Here is a 21,073-nt window from a genome sequence, read left to right on the forward strand (position 1 = left end):
AGCACTCGACTGCTGCTGTAATGAGAGGAAAAAGGGAGCTGTAAAGTTAGCAAAACACGTTGATTTGTGGTCATTTTGCAGCAAAATGAGCGATTAAATGTCACTTGTTTTACTTAGAAAATATTCATTTGTATCCTTGAAGCCATTCCTGGGAAAAAAAACAACACATCTCAATTATACCAGACTTTACACTGGATACACCTTTATTAAAAGTACACATTTAGCTATATTTTCCACATTTTCCACATCTTAGAAATGCTGTTTCTCACAATCCCGATGAATAAAAGTTTAAATATTTAAAGATATCTACAGAATCAAACATTTACACATGTATACAAAGTCCCACATTAAGAGGCATCAATACAAAAGGAAAATATAACGGCACAAGAGTCAATATATACAAAAATAACAGTCACTTATAAAGAGAGGACGATGAATATGTTCATAGTCTTTGTTCAGGAGATAATCAGAGCTTTGAACTCACATTTAGGAGGAAATGTTTGAAAAAGGAGAAGCTCCAACTAAAGATAAACATTAGGTTTCAAAGTCTGTGGGAACATTTATATTTCAGAGGTTTAGTTTTGGCAGAAATAAAACTTGTATTACTTCCAGCGCTGTAGACTGCGTGTTAGCATAGCATTGATAGTGGAGAAAATACACTTTAAAGAACGATGATACCAGTTTTTCTACATTTTTGTTGCACTGTTCACATTTCAAAAGTAGTTTGGATTCATCAAGAAGTATTAAATATTGGATAAAGATTATAATGAAACGTCCGATAATTAGCACTAAAGCTAAGAGAGAAGATATAGGCTAAACCTTAATTTGTATTCATTTGAATGTATAGAGGGGGAACTGAGGAGGTGATATTGGCTAAAAAGTCACTGTTAATTTAGAAATATTCAGATAATTATTCAAACAGGATTGATTTTAATCTGTGCTCTGTAAGTTATTCTTTTAAAGGTTTTACATTTTTTAATGTACACAATCCTAGGTGTTTCAGTAATACGCTGCTGTAGGAAGATAAGAGAATATCTAGCCGTTTTTTATTTTATTGTCACATTTATTAATTAAACTTCAGTTGTTCCTGGAGGACCTTGAAGTATATTTATATTTAGCTTATTATTCCAAGTTTGCTCACCCACCAGCACGTTGTTAAAATGTTAAAGTGATGCCAGAAAACAACATTTCTGTTCCTCAAAAACGGTATAATTACTCCAGAAATATGACCAGGCAAAAAGGGTTGGTCGGCCATTTAAATTAAATTAAAGACCAATCTTTTTAATTTGGCTTATAATTTGAGGCAATAGTAATTTGTTAGTAGTATCACTGTTCATGTTTTAAGATATAACTCTTTCTGTTTGTTTACACCTTGTTTTTAATTATTGTTCCTCATTTGTTATTGTCATTTTATGTCATACTCTGTAAAAGCACTTCAAGCATGAAAGGTGTTATATAAATAAAGTTTATTATTATTAATGTCGTCTGGTTTTTTGAGCGTGATTTTCTCTTCTTTGTGAAATGCCGCTGTGTCAAATGTCCTTCTTGGGTTGCCGTACATTGCCAAAATGGGTGCGCTCTGTGAGTCTCACACTCCGCTTCTCTCTGGGGGCTCTCTCCCTCTATTCACACCACTTTTCCCCAGCTTTCAAAGACTTATTCCTGGGTAGAAAAGACCTGTGCATCACCCTGGATCTCTGCATATGTGCCTGTGAGTCTGAGACCCTGCTAACAGCAGTGACTCTGCTGTTTTCATCTTCTTGTACATTTCATGACTTAAAAGGGGACGAAATGGACAGTTTCCTGTCCATACTGACATGAATATGTCCATAACACCGGATGTTCATGCAGTCAAACATACATTTGAATTAAAACAGTTTAATGCACTTTTAACACTCATGTACCCACGATTCAAGCTGCTTTCCTGGGTTACAAAGTGCTGTGAAGCAGCCTGTTCTCTGGCTACAGTCTGGGTGTAAGAGCCATGTGCTGCTAGGATCTCTCTGGGTGCACTCTGTGAGTCTCACACCCTGCTTCTCCGGGGTGCTGGAGAGTCATTGTCAGGCTCCTCTCCACAGTTGTCCCCCTAAAAATGATTTGTAATCATTATCTTTGCATTTCAATGATTTATTTTATCATTAATATGGTTCCCTAACACAATGCACATAGTCTTGAGCTCACTGGGGTCTGGGGTCCTGCATCTGCATTAATCAGGCGTTTTAACACTTTTTTCCATGAAAATGATTTTTATTCACTATCATTGGGCTATATAAATCAAATTCCGGGTTACTCGGAGCACAATTGTAACTTTTACTATTTAAATGTATTTGTATTATATATTTTTGGGCAATAAAAATGACATTTCTGGGTGACTTTGTCAGTTTATGGAACTTAGCCCACAAATCCTGGAAGTTCCAGGCCGAATTTGGGAGCTCATAGTCGGCCTGCCATGAGCCCCCACCCGTGGAAAGAAGAAAAAATTGAAAAAAACTGTCAATTATATCTTAAAATAATCAAAAATGAAGTTTAAAAAAATTCTCGAAAAAATTAATAAGTGCCAACGGAGAAGGGGCTCAAAAAAGCTCCTTCGGGCCGAAGCCCCGGACACTTTTCCACTTCTCCGTTGCAACTTACAACGGAGAGGGGAAACCAAGCTTCCCCTTCTCCGTCAAAAAAATGTATTCATCCATTTCAGACTACTGTCTGCACGAAATCGGAAACCCGGTTTTGGAGAGGACTCAGAAAAAAAAACGGGTGTCTGATTTCATGGAGGAATGTATCCGCTCCATGTACACTTTGGCTCTGATACATTTGTTGCCTGGAGACCCCCCAGCCTGGTTCTTACCAAACTTTAAGTTTGCAAACTGGTCTCTGGACGAATGTAAGGGGATTTTGAAGGGACTCTACCTTCATTATGAGACACTATTTTGGGATACATTTTCTCACTTTCACCCCTTTTCTATGGATCTCCAAAAAGTGAACTCAGACTTTTTCTGACTGTGGAGGAATGCAAGGGGAGTTGACAGGGGACTGATGCACTATTTTTGGATACTTTTTTTCATTTTCAGCCCTTTTCCATGGATGAATTGAAACTTATTTGTTTTACATTTTGGTCAATTTGACCCAGTTCTGGTAACCACATTGCCTGGAGGATAGGACCGAGATATGACAGACTCTCTGGCCGCCTCACAAGTCACTATTGTCGGACACTTTCTTTGTTTTACCCCGGTTCTAGCACTCTTTCCTCTTTTGACCATAAAACGTGTTTCCTGCTGGGGTACTGCCTGGTTCCGGGGCACCCCAAACCCTCTCATGATTGGGGCACCATGAATTGATGCATCAGACCAAATTTTGCCATCACCAGCCCCGCGTTGGTGTGGAGGTGGGACAATTTAACCCGGTCGTATACCATGCATTGAAGCATTGGACTCATTGTTGCAATCACCGGTTACGCTAACGCATATAAACGGAGAAACAAATCCTGGAGGTTCCAGGCAGAATTTGGGTACTCATAGGCAGCTCATAGGCGGCCTGCCATGCACACCCACCCGTGGAAAGAAGAAGAAGAAAAAAGTAAAGAAAACTATCAATTATATCTTAAAATAATCAAAAATGAAGTTTTAAAAAATTGTCGAAAAAACGACTGAGTGCCAACGGAGTCGAAAAAGCTCAACCTGTTGGCGCTTCGGTCCGAAGCCCTGGACACTTTTCCCCTTCTCCGTCGCAACTTACAACGGAGAGGGGAAAATCCTGTTCCCCTACTCCGTTGAAAAAGTTCATTCATCCATTTCAGACTACTGTCTGCACGAAATCGGAAACCCGTTTTTTGAGAGGACTCAGAACAAAAACGGCTGTCTGATGTACTGGAGGAATTCATCCGCTACATGTGCACTCTGGCTCGGATAGATTTGTTGCCTGGAGACCCCCCAGCCTGGTTCTTACCAAACTTTAAGTTTTTGAACTGGTCTCTGGAGAAATGTAAGGGGAGTTTGAGGGGACTCTACCCGCATTATGAGGCACTATTTACGGATACATTTTTATCACTTTTAGCCCTTTTTTATGGTTCTCCAAAAATTTAACTCAAACTTTTTCCGACTCTGGAGGAATGCAAGGGGAGTTGGCCGGGGACTCAACCCGCGTTATGATGCACTATTTTATCATTTTTAGCCCTTTTTGTGGTTCTCCAAAAAGTTAACTCAGACTTTTTCTGACTCTGGAGGAATGTAAGAGAATAGCAAAGCTTTCCAAATGCACATGAAATAAGTATTTAACTTCAATCTTTGAGTGGTTTGTTACTAATCTGCTCATACTGTATTAATAACGTGAACGACAATATAATCTTCAAATCTTGAATCTTTGAATGGAAAGACAGCTGGCGTCTGATTGGAGGACTGCAGAAGTCTGTTTGTGTGTAGGTGTGTGTGTGTGTGTGTGTGTGTGTGTGTGTGTGTGTGTATGTGTGTGTGTGTGTGTGTGTGTGGATTGGAAAGGGTGTACCATCATCAGCAGTACGGGATGCTGGAACGTTTCTATTCACCTTCTACACTGCAGACTTCACCCACAACACTGAAACACCTGCAGAAGTTCTCTGACACCTCCCCTGTGGGAACTTCCGTCTCATGCTTTGAATGTTATGAAGACCAAGGAGCGGCATTTTGCCGACAACTGTAAACAGGCTTGTCTGTTTGAGCAACTAGCTCAGTGCAAAGAAGTAGAAAGGGTTGGGAGAGAGTGAAGAGAGAGAGAGAGAGAGAGGTTCCAGGTTGTTGTGTTGAGAATATTCAGGAGAATATTTGTCATTGTCATTGTCCAATGAATATGTGTCCACTCATATGTTGATAAGAGTATTAAAAACGTATAAAAAACGAGCGATTCATTTGTGATGAATCGCGATTAACTATGGACAATCATGCGATTAATCGTGATTAAATATTTGAATCAACTGACAGACCTAATTATTATTATTATCTGTCCAGAGACTACCGATTAAAAATAAACCCACCGCCAAAAAAGGAGCAGAGAGAGAGGAGAGAGAAGAGAGAGATAGAAAAGAGAGAAGAGAGAAAGAGAGATTTGCGAGTTGCATAAGAACTGGTAAGATAGCAGGGTTTCCCACACATAGACTTTATTTGGGTGGGCCGCCCAGGTATATTAACGGCCGCCAAAGTATAATTCGCGAGCCATTTAGGTTTAATTTTTTCAATCTGTCCGCGAGCGCGACGGCATCTGCGATCCCTCGCTCTACCCCTCGCTATCGCGTGAAGGGTCTGCTTTATGCGCTCCGCACAGTAACCCAGCTGCGAGGCACGGGCGAACAGTTCATGGGCGTGCTCACTAGCGCACCTACCCCCCCCCCTGTTCATAAAGTAAAGTACCCCTCAAAAGGTCCGGTTTATTTCATCTTAAGGATGCGCACCAAGCAACATCTCCAGGTGCTCCTTTGCGAACCAGGGCAAAAAAGTTATGTGCACCCCTGATTATATTTGAGTTTTATCACCACAATTGCTCCATGGTGTATATATATATGTATATATATATATACACCAAAGGAAGGCCAATACGGGTAGCTGCTCTCAGGAGGGAGTCCAGGAGAAAAGAGAGAAGGAAAGTGGCCTTCGCTCAGAATCTGTGTTACCTTCAAGGACAAGGGGAAACATGTACAGGTAACAAAACAGAGGACTAGAGTTCAACTGTCACACACACCACAAGGTTTAGCCTCAGCTCAAGTTGAGCTCTCTGTAAAGATACGGGTCCAGCTCTCGGAGAGAATTGATCAGAACCCTGCTCGCTGCAGCTCCTTTATTTCGCACCGCGTCCACCACCTCTCGTGCTCCGTCATTTGGGGGTTTGTTTCTGGCTGACGTCATTTCAGATTCACTGATCACTTCAGACTCAAAGAGTTTATCCAGAAGGTCGTTCAGGACAGTTGGAGTCACTCTTTGAATGAACTCTGTCCGAACTGAGAGCAGCCTCTGGTCTGCTGGGACTCTGCTCTCTGCAGGGACTCTGCTCTCTGCTGAGACTCTGCTCTCTGCTGGGACTCTACTCTCTGCTGGGACTCTGCTCTCTGCTGGGACATGTCTCTGGGATAATTCATTCCTTGTACCTGGTAGATAAACAGGAAAAATACTTTTGTTAACCGACAATCAATTAAACAGATGTCTTACAAATTTAAGTAACTCGACATTCCCAGAGGTGGATTTCTGTTCACTTAAAGTTATAATATGTAACATTTCCTCATTCAAATATATAAAAAGTCCAGAGCAAGGGAGCACCTAACCCCCAACTGCTCACTGGCGCCGGCTAGACTGGCTACCTCCGCTCTGACTTCTCAACTGCATGTGTCTGTGTGCATATAACTGTGTGTGTATTTGTGTATGTGCATGATGTAAAAAGTGTGTACTGTGTGTACTGTACGTACCTATATAAAACAAATGGTGTGTGTGTACGACAGAGTGTACACATCCTCTCGGGGGATTAATAAAGGTCCATCTTCTACACCTGTATTATTTATACTTGGTTGAGTTGTGTACATAGATTATCCCAAATGGTTCAGAGAGATGTGTCATTTTAAAGGTAACAGTACTGTAGGAGCCATTTCCTTAGATTATAGTATCTTATCTTTTTAGAGTGTAACCTGAGATTCTGTGGTGTATATTATTTATTTATGATTTGAGTGCGTTACTCTGCAGGTCGAGATGCTGCAGCATAAAAGGAGAGGTGCTGCAGCCTACTGGTGCGGCTGACTGAAGCAAACAGTTTTTAGACCTTGCTGGTTGGGAGCGTCACAGCTTGGTTCTTTATTGTGCTTTAGCATTGAAATATCAGTAAAATAGTTTGTTTAAAAACGTTTATTTCTTTTTGCCTTTTTTGGAAATAAACTATCTTACTTTTCAATCGCATCTGGACATTTATATTTTTACTCTCAAACTACAAGCGTCTATTCGTCGGTCAGCCCCACGAGTGAGCCACAAACAAAGGACAAACAACAAATGGATATCGTGGTCACTACAAGTACGTTCATCACGGTCTCCTGTAATGCCTTAATCCATTTAAGCATGAGAAGCTGAAGACTACAACTCCCATGATGCCACGCTGTTTCACCACCACACCACACTAGTTATTACTATAGTTTGAGAACATTACAGGTTGTGTTTAATGTCGTAATGATGCATTGCCATGGAGCCTTAATAGAGAAGGCTATGAGATGGAGCTTTAGAGTTATCAGTCTATCACTGGGTCTGAGCTCAGGTGGAGTCTTTACCTTCCAGTGACAGGAGATAATTCCAGACTACGTTTCCACCTTGGTCCTTGAGCTTCAAATCCACTGTCTCTGTGTTCGTCGTCAGGGAAACTTGAAATGTCGGATCGTAATCTGGTCCAAAACTTGATTCAAATGTTTTACTCTGAAAACCAGAAGCAGAAGTTAAACGTTTATCTGTTTCTTTCCTGATTGTGGATCCACATGCAGATACATGTGTGTTAATGATCATTGTGTTCCTTTAGAGGAGTATCAGTGACTCACCTGAGGCTGAATGAAGAAGCCCTCAGGTTCACAGTGCACACTGTAACCTTTGTACAGTTCCAGCTCACAGTCGGTGGAGATTGTGATGTTCACAGCAGGTTTGTGTTGATCAGCAACCTTCAGTAACAGAGTAACTTTAGTTATGCTCAGATAGTCAAGACAACTTTATTTAAAGATCACATTAAACAACAACAAACATTGACAGACCTGCTCCACAAAGTGATGAGATATACAATCAATCACAACATAATTATAAGTATGTATTGCCTTTTTAAAGGAATATTAACATTAGATTATTTTAATTATTTGAGATTAGCTATTGAAGAAGCTATTCCAACGTTAACCAAACACAAACCGTCTGTGTCAGTTATAAAACACAAAAGGCTGCTGCCCAGGCTGTAACATGTGGCTGGTAGGGATGAGATCACGTTGTCTTGGCAGTGATTCATCTCAGCAGGTCTTTCAGTTCTGTGTGATGTGTTTAACATTCATGCCATCAGTTTCCTCAAACAGACATGCTGAGAGAGAATCACACAAAACCACAAAGAGCGATCTGAAGATTTACAGTTCAGATAGATCTTATCCTTCTCCCAGCACGAGAAGCTTTGAGAAGAGGAGCAGTGTGTGAGGAAACAGCTGTGGTTTAAACCAGTGTTTAGTCTGATGGTGAGCACATGGCCTTACCTCCTTCTTAGGGACGTTTTTCTGCAGCAGATGTACATCCAGTGTTTGCTTCTCTCTGACCGGGGGTCGTAGGAACACCAGAATCTTGCCCTTTATCCGCAGAAGCAGATACCTTTTAAAGATATCCCAGACCAGGCCAAAGAGAGAGAGGTGAGGCACCTTCACCACCACGTGAGTGCGTGTGACCTCCAGCGGCTCCAAGATGCTCAGGCCTTCATCAGTGATGTGGACGACAGACAACAGGCCATCCAGGAGCAGCGCTGTGGAGCAAAGAGCTGGTCATCTGTTGCATTGCTGCTGAAACAGCTTCATCATATTCAATGTCACACCACTTTAGCTCAGAGCTAATGTTCATCTAATGTCATTCACTTTGGAGCCTCACTAGGATGTACCAGTTTATATCCTTCACCTTTTATTCTAATGTTTCATTATTGTTCCGCCCCCTGTGCTCTTTCTGGATGTGAGCATTTGCTGTTATGCATAGACTTTATTAATTATTTTTTATTCACCAGACTGCTGAAATGTTTGTAATCTGCTGCCAGAACAGCTTGACTGTGTCCGGTCTCATGTCTGAGTGATTCTCTAGATGTGTGAAGAGTTTTCTAAAGCTTTTAGGGCGTAGAAAGTCTACAGCTGAGCATGCTGTGGACTGACAAATCACAGTTTAAATCTCTTTAATATTACAGAGACTGCAGAGGGTCCAAAGAAAAACTAACTCAGTATTTAGAGCTGCATTGCATCGTATGCTTCAATAATGATGTCATGCAACACATCGACTATGGTAAATGGATGATTTAATAATTTCATTCTTCTTCTTTTGAAATAGATTTGGTGCCTGAATTATACTGTTGCTATATTTGTTAGACTAGTTTAATAAAGCTGCTTTATAACTCTTGAACGCTAGTGAATAGTATAAAGTGCTAATCATTATATAAGTGTATTTGTTAACACTAGATGTCTTTACCATCCTCTGTCTCACTGTGTGGCAGGTGGAGCTGGCAGACGGCAACTTCATCAGAACTCTTCACGTTGAACAGCGGCCCTGCTGCCTTCTTGCCAGCTGATTGGAGGAGGCTCTCCTCCCAAGGGACCGTCCTGTACAGAAGCTCCGCCTCCTGAGCCATGACGAACACCAGGCCAGTCGAAGCACACTGGAACTCACCTGGACCAGGACACCTGAACCTGTAGACACACAGGGGACAGGTTACTACACCAAGCCTTCACTGGCCTGTGTTCTGACTGACAGGTGTTCATCCAGCTGGAGTCTGACCTGGAGGAGGGTTTGTTGAAAGATCTGAAACACCTGATGATTACAGGAACATCACTGAAGATGTGTCCACATGCATCAGAATGTGTGTGGAAACACATTTTCATTAAATTAACAAAATCTCTAGTCCAGCGAGGATCTAGACTGGCACAAGAAAACAATCCTTCCTACACACAGAGGCATTATTTTATTTACGTCTGTTGGAAAGAGATTGGATGCAATACCTCAAGGTGAAAGACATGAAATCAAACACAATGAAATGAATATATATTTGTAATGTGTTTAAAATAATGTTTGGTCATGTTATAGGATTACCTGTATGAAGACTCAGTTGTGTGTTCAGGTGAGAAGGATTCAGGAGCCTGGATCAAACAAAGTTAGTTATTTTAATAGAAATCAAGTTAAGTTCTAGCTTCATGAAACCAAACCACAATTCCACAACATATTCAGACCAATTTGAAAAATGCAAATGAGTCTGGATCATCTGAGTTCATCGCCAATTTCAAACGGGATATTAACGGGTTAACATGTTACAGCCGTACCAGCCAATCACAGCACAGTATTACCAGCCAATCACAGTAACAGCCCATTGGGGCGGGATATTGTTTAGGTTTCTAGATAAATTGCCAGCATTTAACTTGACAGCCCTAATAAATGAAATAAATATACTCCACTCTGTACAACTGCTCCTCTCTCACCTTTCTATCTGTCTTCACTTCCTGCTCCACATCGGAGTCACCTGATGGAGAGAGGTGGGGACAGAGAAAAATAATAATAATTATTGTACTATAAATATATTTTAAGATCAGATTTAATGTACAATAGTTTGATGAATGGAGGATGTGGTTTCAGTACTCACAGGTCTTCTGGATCTTGGCTCTGATCGTCTCACCATGTCTCCTGAAGGGATGAACACAATCCAACAATTTTGGATAAAGTTTAAAATAAGTGTTTGTTCTTTGAGTCAGCTTCAGAGTCCTGACTGATCTCATGCTTTACATCTTTATATCTTCTCTGCAAACACTACGACTGACTGCCACAGCTCTCAGCTGCATCACAGGAAGTAACTGCTCATTAGGCTAGAAACTAAAAACATGACAGGAAACAAAACAGAAAACCTTTTCCACTCTTCTGTAAAATCCTATATGTCTTTTAGAAAGTTGCTCACTAACTAAATGTGGATTTGCATTTTCAGCTTACAATAGTTGATGGAAGAATGAAAGAACCTGCAGTCAGTGGGAAACATCACTGATCTGTTGAGATTCCCCAGAGAGAGAAACACCTCCCTGTGTTTGATACAATACTGCTGAACCAGCAGAGACCCCGTACTGACCTGAGAGTCTCCAGTCTGCAGTCTGGACTCTCAAGAAGATCTCTCAGCTGCTTCACATCTGAATGCTGCAGATCATTCTCACTCAGGTCCAGATCTCTCAGATGGGAGGGGTTGGACTTCAGAGCTGAGGCCAGAGCAGAACAGCTGATCTCTGACAAACTGCAGCCCCTCAGTCTGAATAAAGAAAACATGATGAGGATAGAAATCTGTTTATAATCCAATCAGATGTTCAGGTTTATTAAGTGTAGCTCAACATTCCTGTTTCCTAATCAATGAGCTTTTCCCTGAATTACAGTGACTGTCATTCTGTTATTGTGGATCATCATAATATCAGCCTTCTGTTCATTATCTGTGAAAACATTGAAATCAATGGGAAGCAAGAAAAACATGTATGCTTCAGAGATCAATGTAAAACTAATATGAGTTCAGATGAACTTCTTTATTCAGATGTGACCATTTACTAAAGACAACATACATTTACTTGAACAACTAGCAGTGGATATCTAACATATACATTTGAGGAAACAGTCAACTTTTATGACTGCAGACTAAATGTAGTACAAGAAAAATAAGAATATGAACAAAAGGTTTGTGGCAGTGGGGTGTGGTTAGAGCGCCGGCTGCTGGAGGGATGGGGCTGGCTCCAGACAGCTGGACAAGGATCAGGTAACCAGGTGAACAGTAAAGCATGTCAGTAACCTGGTTCTTGTCTCTTGGTCTGGGTCCTGGGGGCAGAAGGACTTGCCCCAAGAAAGCCTGTCACTGGCAGCAGTGTTCTGTCTGTTTCCTAAAGTATGGATGTATTGTTTGCAAGCTGTGGCCAGTCAATAAAGCTTTCTTTTAGGCAAGCCTTCCTCTCCTTCTGTCCTTTTTAACTGGGTGAGCAGGAAAACCCTCACAACGACATACACAAATGTATGGTTGTTCAAGCATTAGGTTCAACTGTTAATGAAACACATGAGATCTCCAGCAGTAACAGAGAGTCAGTGAACTGACCCGAGAGTCTCCAGTCTGCAGTCTGGACTCTCCAGAAGATCTCTCAGCAGCTCCACTCCTGAATCCTGCAGATTGTTGCCACTCAGGTCCAGATCTCTCAGATGGATGTTGGACTTCAGAGCTGAAGCCAGAGCAGAACAGCTGATCTCTGTCAACCTGCAGCCACTCAGTCTGAATGAAGAGAACATGATGTAACTTTAGAGAACAATGTTCCTGTTTGAAATAACTCCAGGTTTAATAATCTGCTCAGAGCTGAAGAAGGTCAGAAAGTGGAAACTCCAAACAGGTTAAAAACTGTAAGATACAGAAAGAGGGAAAGAGCTCTCATTCATATTAAAGACAACGTGCTTCTACTTCAATAAAACGAGGAGACTTCACATCTGAGACTCTGCTCCATCTCCACTAACTCATGATGTGCAGCCAGACAAATACAAACCACAGAAACTGATTCAACTCAAGATCACAACGTTTACAAAGATCACAATTCAGGATGAATTTTAAATGTGAAGAAAAACCTCCAGAATATGTATTTTAGGAACAGTGGAGTCATCAAATCACAGCATCTTCAGAGTGAACTATTCAGTCAGTATCAGCATCATGTAGCTTCAGGAACATGTTGGAAACAGCAACCACTGAACATACTTGTTAGTGTTGGATCGTTTTAATATAACTTTTTAATTATTGTATTTGATATCATTTGTTAAAATCATGATGGAGAATACAAGATGAATTTCAGCTGTTTAAAAGGTTCAGAGTGAATTCTGCAGTGAAGGTTTTTTGTTGTTATATTTAAATGTAAAGATCAACATTGCATTATGCAACTCTAGCATTAAGAGGCTCAGTGAGGATCAGAGTGATATCAGCCTGATGTCTGCAGCTCAGAGTCAACACAACTCTCACATATTCATCTCAGCACACAAGTTCAAGATGGAGAACTGACCTGAGAGTCTCCAGTCTGCAGTCTGGACTCTCCAGAAGATCTCTCAGCAGCTCCACTCCTGAATCCTTCAGAGCGTTGAGACTCAGGTCCAGATCTCTCAGATGGATGTTGGACTTCAGAGCTGAGATCAGAGCAGCACAGCTGATCTCTGACAACCTGCAGTTTATCAGTCTGAATAAAGAAAACATGATGTAACTTTAGAAAACAATGTTCCTGTTTGAAATAACTCAATGTTTAATAATCTGATCAGAGCTGAACAATGTTTTAACGTCAGCAATGATGTAGAAACAAATCCCTGATCATCTGGAACTCTCTGCAGCAGTTTCTCTCATCAGATGTTTAACAACTCCTTCATCTCCCTCACAGCTCATCAGTACTGACAGCATCTCCACTGACTCATTGAGCACAGAGTGAGTCTGTTGAAGCTCAAACACTCTCCCTCACACATTCACCTTCTCTGATCTTTGTTATTCTTAAAGTTTGGATTCCATATCCATTTGGAAACACAGAAACAAATAAAAGCATTAAAATGTCTTCAGGCAAAATTCTGAAAATCATAAATACAAACAAATCTGTATGAACTGCAGTCAGTGAACTGACCTGAGACCCTCCAGTCTGCAGTTTGGACTCTTTAGTGCAGAACTCAGCAGCTCCACTTCTGAATCCTTCAGATCATAGTGACTCAGGTCCAGATCTCTCAGATGGGAGGGGTCAGACTTCAGAGCTGAGGCCACGACTTCAAATTCAGTCTCTGAGAGTCCAAAGCCAGAAAGTCTATAATGACACATATATCACAACTTGTGTTAGTATAAAAACAGAGGAACCATTTAATTCACTCACTGAATTTGAAATGGAACAACTTTTAACACATTATGAACATTTCATTTAATAATAGAGTTTTCTTTATTCATTGTCATTTTTTTTGTTTTTGTTTCATGGTTCTGTCACAAGTTCACAAGACAGTTTTGGGTTGGACAATGTGGGGGAGGAGGCATTGAGCCGCAGCGGGGGAGGAGGCATTGAACCCCTCGCACCTGCCCCCGGAGGAGGCAGGGGAGTCAGGTACCCGGAGGCGCACGGTGGACGGCCAGGGCGAGGCCTCCGCACCGCACTGGAGTCAGGGTTCTGAGTTTTTCGAGCCAAGTCCCTTAGGTAAAGCGCAGCACGGAGCACCCGGCAGGAGCCTCCAGCAGACCCCCCCGCGCGGTTCCCTCGTCCCTCGGAAGAGGCAGAGAGGTGGGTGTTTTTCATCTGCCGGTTGAAGTATTAAGTTAACGTGTTATAGCAGAAAGTTTTATACAGCGTATTTCTGGTATATTCATTTTAATGTCACCTGATATATAGAATGTGTGTTAAACGTGAATGAACGAGTCTATTTTTTCCTCTTAAATTATAGAGGTTTTTTATATATATTCCTAAAATAATGTCCCATTTTAAGTAGATGCTTAGGGAAGATGTGTGTGTGTTCATTGCAGTGGCTATATGTACTGTATAATTACTGCTCAACTATACCTGTGTTTGTGTTTTATTGATTTCTCTCTGTTTTATTCTTTCATGTTGTGAGTACTAAATTGCTACAACATTGTGGAGTAGTTGGCTTTAACATGATTAATTACTCTGTATGAAGTAAGAGCAGTTTTGCATGACAAGAGACCAGAGAGGTGGGGGAGGAGACATTCTTCATTAGACACAGCATGTCAAGTATCAGGGAAGTCTACAGATGTAGCGCTTCATTTCAGACGCCTACCCGTGCGGGTCCGTGATCGGCGCGGGGTGGGCCCCTGCTGAAAAGGGAAACCCCCCGCAGGACTTGATACGCCCCCCCTGATAAATAAATGTAATTATAATGAAACCAGCTGCAATGGATCATGGATCCACCAGGGGGAGCCTTGATTAAAAAGCTGCAAAACTGGAACTCATGTGAAATAAACAGCTGATAGATCTACTGGTATCTGATATAACGGCTATTTGTTAAGATCCATATGTCACGGATAGGATCATATTCTGTGCTAAATAAGAGACATGTAATCATTTACTAAACATCACCATGTTTTTATTTAACAAAATAATGTTGTTTAATTCACGTAGGGGTAAGTACAAAACCATCGCTATTTTTTTCAGATCAGGAAATGCAGCCCGGCTCAAACAAATGATTTTCAATCATCATCCTCACAATCATTTAATGTATCATATGTTCGCGAGTTGAAAATGAATGCACTAAATGTAATCCACGTAAGTTTACAACAACAAAAATAATCGCTTTGTTTTTATATCACATCCGACCGGAGGAAATTGCAGCACGGCTCTCACTACCGATCATCCTAATCCCACGGGCAAACAATAATATGTACAGTGTTAATAGTTTACTGTATTATTAGTGTCTAATATTACTGGGGATTTCAGAATGGTACTGGATTTTGATTGATTGTATCGGCTTCATATCGCAACATATTCCCGAAGTCTGAAATGCAAAAATGTCCAACATTAGGGCAATTCACCCTACATTTAATCATTCAAACAAAATCATATTTCGTTTATTTTTAACGAAATAAATGTGGTTTAATCCACATAATTTACTGTGTTAATTGTTTACTGTAATATTGTGCACATTACTTTTCGCTACTTGTTGCACCCCTGGTTAGAAGCTAAACTGCATTTCGTTGTCTCAGTACCTGTAATATGTGCAATAAGAATACAGTTGAGCAGGAGCAAATGTATTTACTTAATACATATCTGACATTAACGATTAAACACATTTGTGCATTCTTTAAACCGAGTCAAGCCGACTCCGGAGGTGGCGGCACATTAAAGTGTGCACCTGATTGTTTAACTTGAAGGTGCCTGGTGACATTTAATCATTCAAACAAAATCATATTTCGTTTATTATTAACGAAACAAATGTGGTTTAATCCACATCATTTGCTGTGTTAATTGTTTATTGTAGTATTGTTTAACTTGAAGGTGCCTGATGTGAACATTTCCAGCCCAACCATTTCCACCTTCCTTTTTTCCCATCCAAAGTTTGAATTGGAGAAAGGTAATGGTTATCGATGGTGCTTTTATAGCCTATTGTATAATAACTGTGTGATTTATATTGCTTTTCAAATGCATATGGCCACCCATTTACACTGCTCTTCCCGTCAAGAATATGGATAGAACTTAGTTAGATCACTTTACATTTCAGCGAATTAATTTTTAATCACACACGTCTCCCCACGTCTCCCCGTCCCGAAAATAATAAAATAAAAAGAGGAAACAATTTTCAAGTTCAGTTTTCACCGTTTTATTTAAAATAACTCACATAAAAGACACCATACTGTAGGCCTATCTGCTGCGGAAACCAGGACGAGCTATTTCGGGATTTGTTTTTCGGGGGCTCCTCAGTCTCTCGTTTACCCGGCTCCTGATCTTATGCCACTTGTCAATGTTCAGATTTGGGAACCAATTAGAAACATAGGACTAAATCTTTTTCAACCTCTTGACGGGAAAAAAAGGAAGGTGTAAATGGTTGAATGATGAATAAACAGTGAGGAGGGGTACAGTATGAATACACTAGATATACACAGCCGCCCAGCCTGTGAGCAGTATGAACACCAATGAGCGCTCAGCTCGAGATACCAGCGAGTCGAGAGAGAGAATGATATCTGCATTTTCTCTTTTGGTTTGATTACACATGCTGGGGATTGTGTTTACAAACATTGACCAGACCATTCACCAGCCCCCACCCCCCATGTTGCCTATGCTGTCCTGTGTTGCAAACTCTTTGTTTAAAACGGATTGGCCATCGGAATGTGTGGAGGAATTCTCCCAAGGGGGATGGTCACATTCCACAGCTCTCCCCCCCACTCCTGTGATCTCCCAACCCTCAGTCTGTAGGTTTGTGTTCGTATATTTCTATGCCGTAATTCATACTGGTCCTCTCACGCACATACATTCTCCTTACAGTATACATACATATATGAGTCCGTGTTACGGACCATTTGTTTTTCTTTATTAAAAAAGGAAGAGCGTCTGAGAGGCGTTTTTGCCCTTTTGCTTTTTACCTTACTAAATGGTCTAATGGTCAGTGGAGCGAGGGGGGAGGGGGGCCGCGAAACTCGCGGAAGTGATTTCAAAACAAAAAGCACTCGTTTGCTTGGAACAAAGAAAACGGCCAAGACACACATTGAGTCCAGAAAATGAATGTTATTAATGGCTGTAAATATAATAAGCCTGTGTCTAAAATTGACAACAGGCTTATTATACAGGGAGGCGTGTGGTGCAGTGGTGCAGTGGGTGCCTCCATCACTCAAAATAATGTGAAGAAAAGAAAAAAGTGTTAAAATGTCACAATATATAAATAGAATAACTGGATCATTTAATTTTGCTCCCAGAGTATTTAACATCAAACATTTTATAGTATTTATTTGAAGAAATAAACTTCTGATCCACATCGATTTATAAAGTTAATCACATCTGGACTTACTTGGCCTTCCTGCAGTTCCTCACAGCTGGAAGCAGTCTCCGTCGTCCCTCCTTTGATGTTTGGTACTTCCTCAGGTCCAACTCATCCAGAACCTCCTCTGACATCTGCAGCATGTAGGCCAGAGCAGAGCAGTGGATCTCAGAGAGTTCTTTCTCTAATCTGTTCCCTGACTTCAGGAACTCTGTGATCTCCTGATGTACTGAGAGGTCCTTCATCTCTGTCAGACAGTGGAAGATGTTGATCATCCTGTCAGGAGAGATTTCAGAACTGTTCATCTCCTTCAGGTTGTTGATGGCTCTCTGGATGATTTCTGGACGGTTGTCTGTGCGACCCCGCCGGCCTCCGAACAGTCTCTGGATGATCTTTGGACGGTTGTCTGTGCGACCCAGCAGGCCTCCTAAGAGTCTCTGGTTAGACTCCAGAGAGAGGCCGTGGAGAAAGCGGACAAACAGGTCCAGGTGGCCATTTTCACTTCTGAGGGATTTCTCCATGGCTCCCTTCAGGAAGACATCCAGGGATGGGTAATCCTGATCACTGTTATCACTGTTCTCATCGGGCCAGTCTCCCTGCAGGAAGTCCTTCAGTACCTCTGTGTCTCTGTTGGTGTAACAGTGGAACATGTAGACTGCAGCCAGAAACTCCTGAATGCTCAGATGAACAAAGCAGTAGACTGTTTTCTGGAAGATCACACTCTCTCTTTTGAAGATCTGTGTACAAAGTCCTGAGTGCACCAAGGCCTCGGTGACATCCAGACCACAGCGCTGCAGGTCTTCTTGGTAGAACATGATGTCTCCTTTCTCCAGATGTTCAAACGCCAGCCTCCCCAGCTTCAGAAGAAGCTCCCTGTCAGCCTTCGTCAGCTGCTGTGGACTCGTCTCATGTCCCTCTTCATACTTCTGCTTCTTCCTCTTGGTCTGGACCAGCAGGAAGTGTGAGTACATGTCAGTGAGGGTCTGGGGCAGCTCTTCTCTCTGGTCTGTAGTCCACATGTGGTCCAGAACTGCAGCAGTGATCCAGCAGAAGACTGGGATCAGACACATGATGTGGAGGCTCCTGGAGCTCTTGATGTGAGAGATGATTCTGCTGGACAGGTCTTCATCACTCCATCTCCTCCTGAAGTACTCCTCCTTCTGGGCGTCAGTGAAGCCTCGTACTTCTGTCACCCTGTCCACACACTCAGGAGGGATCTGATTGGCCGCTGCAGGTCTGGAAGTTATCCAGACGAGAGCCGAGGGAAGCAGCTTCCCCCTGATGAGGTTTGTCAGAAGCACGTTGACTGAGGACTGCTGAGAGACATCAGACACAACCTCATTGTTTCTGAAGTCCAGAGAAAGTCTGCTTTCATCCAGGCCGTCAAAGATGAGCAGCACTTTACAGACAGCCAGCTGCTCTGCTGTGAGCTTCTGTAAGGTTGGATGGAAAACATGGAGCAGCCTGAGAAGACTGTACTGCTCACCTTTGATCAGGTTCAGCTCCCTGAAGGAGAGCGGGATCACCAGACTGACATCTTGGTTTCCCAAACCCTCGGCCCAGTCCAGAGTGAACTTCTGCACTGAGAAGGTTTTTCCAACTCCAGCGACTCCGTTGGTCAGGACCGCTCTGATGAGAGTCTGTTGGTCAGGTGAGGCTTTAAAGATGTCCTGGCACTTGATTGGAGTGTCATGGAGGAGCTTCTTCTTGGAGGCTGTCTCCAGCTGCCTCACCTCATGTTGGGTATTAACCTCTTCACTCTGGCCTTGTGTGATGTAGAGCTCAGTGAAGATGCTGTTGAGGAGGGTTTCACTTTGATCAGTTCCTTCAGTCACACGTTCACATCTCCTCCTCAGACTGAACCTATGTTCATCTAGAACCTCCTGCAGACCACTATCTGCTGGAAGAGAAGGAAACATGAGAGAATCAGGAAAATGCTTTTGAGAATCTGAACAGTCAGGATTTTAAATGTCGTGATTTTTATAAAACATTTTAATGTCTATACTTTACAACACAGAACATCCTGGACATGGAGACTCCAGAAGGAACCACAAATACTAGCTGCCAGATATTTATACTCTCATACGTAAATGTTATATAAGTGCTGGGCTAATGTAGTAATGTCTGAGTAAGACAGAAAGCGTTTTTTAGGGAAACACTGCTGTCCCACGTGAAATATTTGTGTACACACTTTAAAAGCAAAGCCTTGAAGAAGGGATCAGATGATACAGTGTTTCTATAGAAGGGCAGACACCCAGCACCCACACAGCGGTAAAGAGGCTGCACGTGTTCGGCCTCTTACTTTGTAAAATGCTCCATCTTTCTCCACACTGAGGACAGCAGGAGTCTTCTGATGGAGGAAGCTGCTCCCTGTATGAGGCGATGCACTGTCTGCAGAACCAGTGTCCACAGCTGGTAGAGACTGGATCCTTCAGGACGTCCTGACACAGAGCACAGCTGGACAGCTGCTCCTCCACAGGAACAGGACTCTTCCTCTTCCCTCTGTGGAGATGAACACATCCTTTACAGCACTTTACATTAGAGGAGCTGATTCTCACCAAAGGTACAACAAGGTGGCAAATTATACTTTCATATTTAAAATAAAGTCTGTATCTCTGGATGATTGTTCATCCTGGTAAGGTAGATAGAGGTTAGTTCTTCATATCATTAGGAAACCACACAGCTTTGTGTCTGGATTCATAACATCAGCTGAATTCATCTGGAACACTTTAGCACTTTGAACCCAATTTACATTGAATTTGCTGTGAATACATTTCAATAAACAAATGGAAAGGATACCAAGATAACAACATAATGATATTGATTTGAGTTAATGCTTCGTCAGGTCTGTCTGCAACACAACGAGCAAAACACTTTAAAATGTTTGTTTTCTGAATGAAATCAGTTTCATTAAAGCTAGGCTAACATTGTAGCTGCTCCATCAACACTCAAAATAACTCCATCCAGTCATTAGAACAGCAGCTATTATATTGTGAGCACCACAGACAGTCTCTGGTTTATACAGGTACATGAATAACCCTGATTTAATATGAGGTGCTGTAGAGCTCTGGCAGCTGATGTTCCCTCTTCTGATTTATCTCAGCATGTCAGTGACGACAGGAGCAGAATCTCAACACTGTTTTTGTATCAGAGCGTCACAAACTTTACTCTCAAGTTGTAACTTTTCAAGTTGTGTGAATACCTGGGGGATATGAATTTCAAATCTTTACTTGATTTGTGTTGCCAGGCACAAAATTGTGTCTTCGGATTGACCCTACATTTTATCGCACCGCACAAAATACATATGCTAATTATAAATACAACCAGCTCACCCGGTTGTTAGAATCACTATACTGTACTCTACACATTGTTTCTGTACTCTACTGCCCTCATGTAATTATAATGATAAAATAACCGTTTTGATTATCAGATAATATAAAAACTTAATCCTCTCCAGGTCAGGTTACAGTAGAAACAGACTCTTACTTCCTGTCTGAGGGTCCAGGTTCATCTCTGAAGTCTGGAGGTTCCTCTTTAGACCGGTCACTCTCCAGAGACAGACAGCTGGGGACTGGAGATTTGTCCTCTTCGTCTTCTTTAAAATCATTCATCTTCTCCAGTCTGAGAGACAAACCAGTATGTGAATCCAAACCATCATAATGACAAACTTGGGTTTCAATACAACAACTCAGTCAGACTTCAGGCAGGCTGCTCTCCATGTTGACTGCGCTGGGCTGTTACATGTTATGTGACTCTGATGAATCAGAAACCAGGAAATGGATAAAAAAGTTCACAACATTTGAAGATGTCACTTTCAACTGCAGGAAATAAATATATTTAAATCTACAGATTATTTTCTGACATACAGTATAACCAGGGTTTGAGTTATAAAC

General features: G+C 41.7%; 2 protein-coding genes across 2 annotated transcripts in view; both read right to left on the reverse strand.

Moving 5' to 3' along the window:
• Positions 1 to 20,791, reverse strand: part of LOC307034964 (NACHT, LRR and PYD domains-containing protein 12-like) — a gene marked incomplete at both ends in the record, with an annotated part of 129,324 nt that extends 108,533 nt beyond the window's left edge. The window contains 7 exons of the mRNA XM_079673888.1: positions 10,810 to 10,983; positions 11,806 to 11,976; positions 12,746 to 12,916; positions 13,346 to 13,519; positions 17,211 to 19,077; positions 19,483 to 19,571; positions 20,667 to 20,791. Of these exons, the coding sequence (XP_079530014.1) occupies positions 10,810 to 10,983; positions 11,806 to 11,976; positions 12,746 to 12,916; positions 13,346 to 13,519; positions 17,211 to 19,077; positions 19,483 to 19,571; positions 20,667 to 20,791 (2,771 nt within the window). The remainder of the gene's footprint in view (positions 1 to 10,809; positions 10,984 to 11,805; positions 11,977 to 12,745; positions 12,917 to 13,345; positions 13,520 to 17,210; positions 19,078 to 19,482; positions 19,572 to 20,666) is intronic.
• Positions 171 to 10,531, reverse strand: LOC307037418 (caspase recruitment domain-containing protein 8-like; the record flags this gene model as incomplete). Its single annotated transcript, XM_079678273.1, has 9 exons — positions 171 to 6,106; positions 7,265 to 7,406; positions 7,526 to 7,642; positions 8,210 to 8,469; positions 9,174 to 9,391; positions 9,454 to 9,512; positions 10,175 to 10,215; positions 10,336 to 10,376; positions 10,476 to 10,531. 9 exons carry the CDS (start codon positions 10,529 to 10,531, stop codon positions 5,718 to 5,720), a joined length of 1,323 nt encoding a protein of 440 aa, XP_079534399.1. The 3' UTR covers positions 171 to 5,717.
• Positions 20,792 to 21,073: the final 282 nt, after the last annotated feature.

This window comes from Notothenia rossii (assembly GCF_949606895.1).
Source record: "Notothenia rossii genome assembly, chromosome: 4".
In the NCBI taxonomy this organism is placed as follows: Eukaryota; Metazoa; Chordata; class Actinopteri; order Perciformes; family Nototheniidae; genus Notothenia; species Notothenia rossii.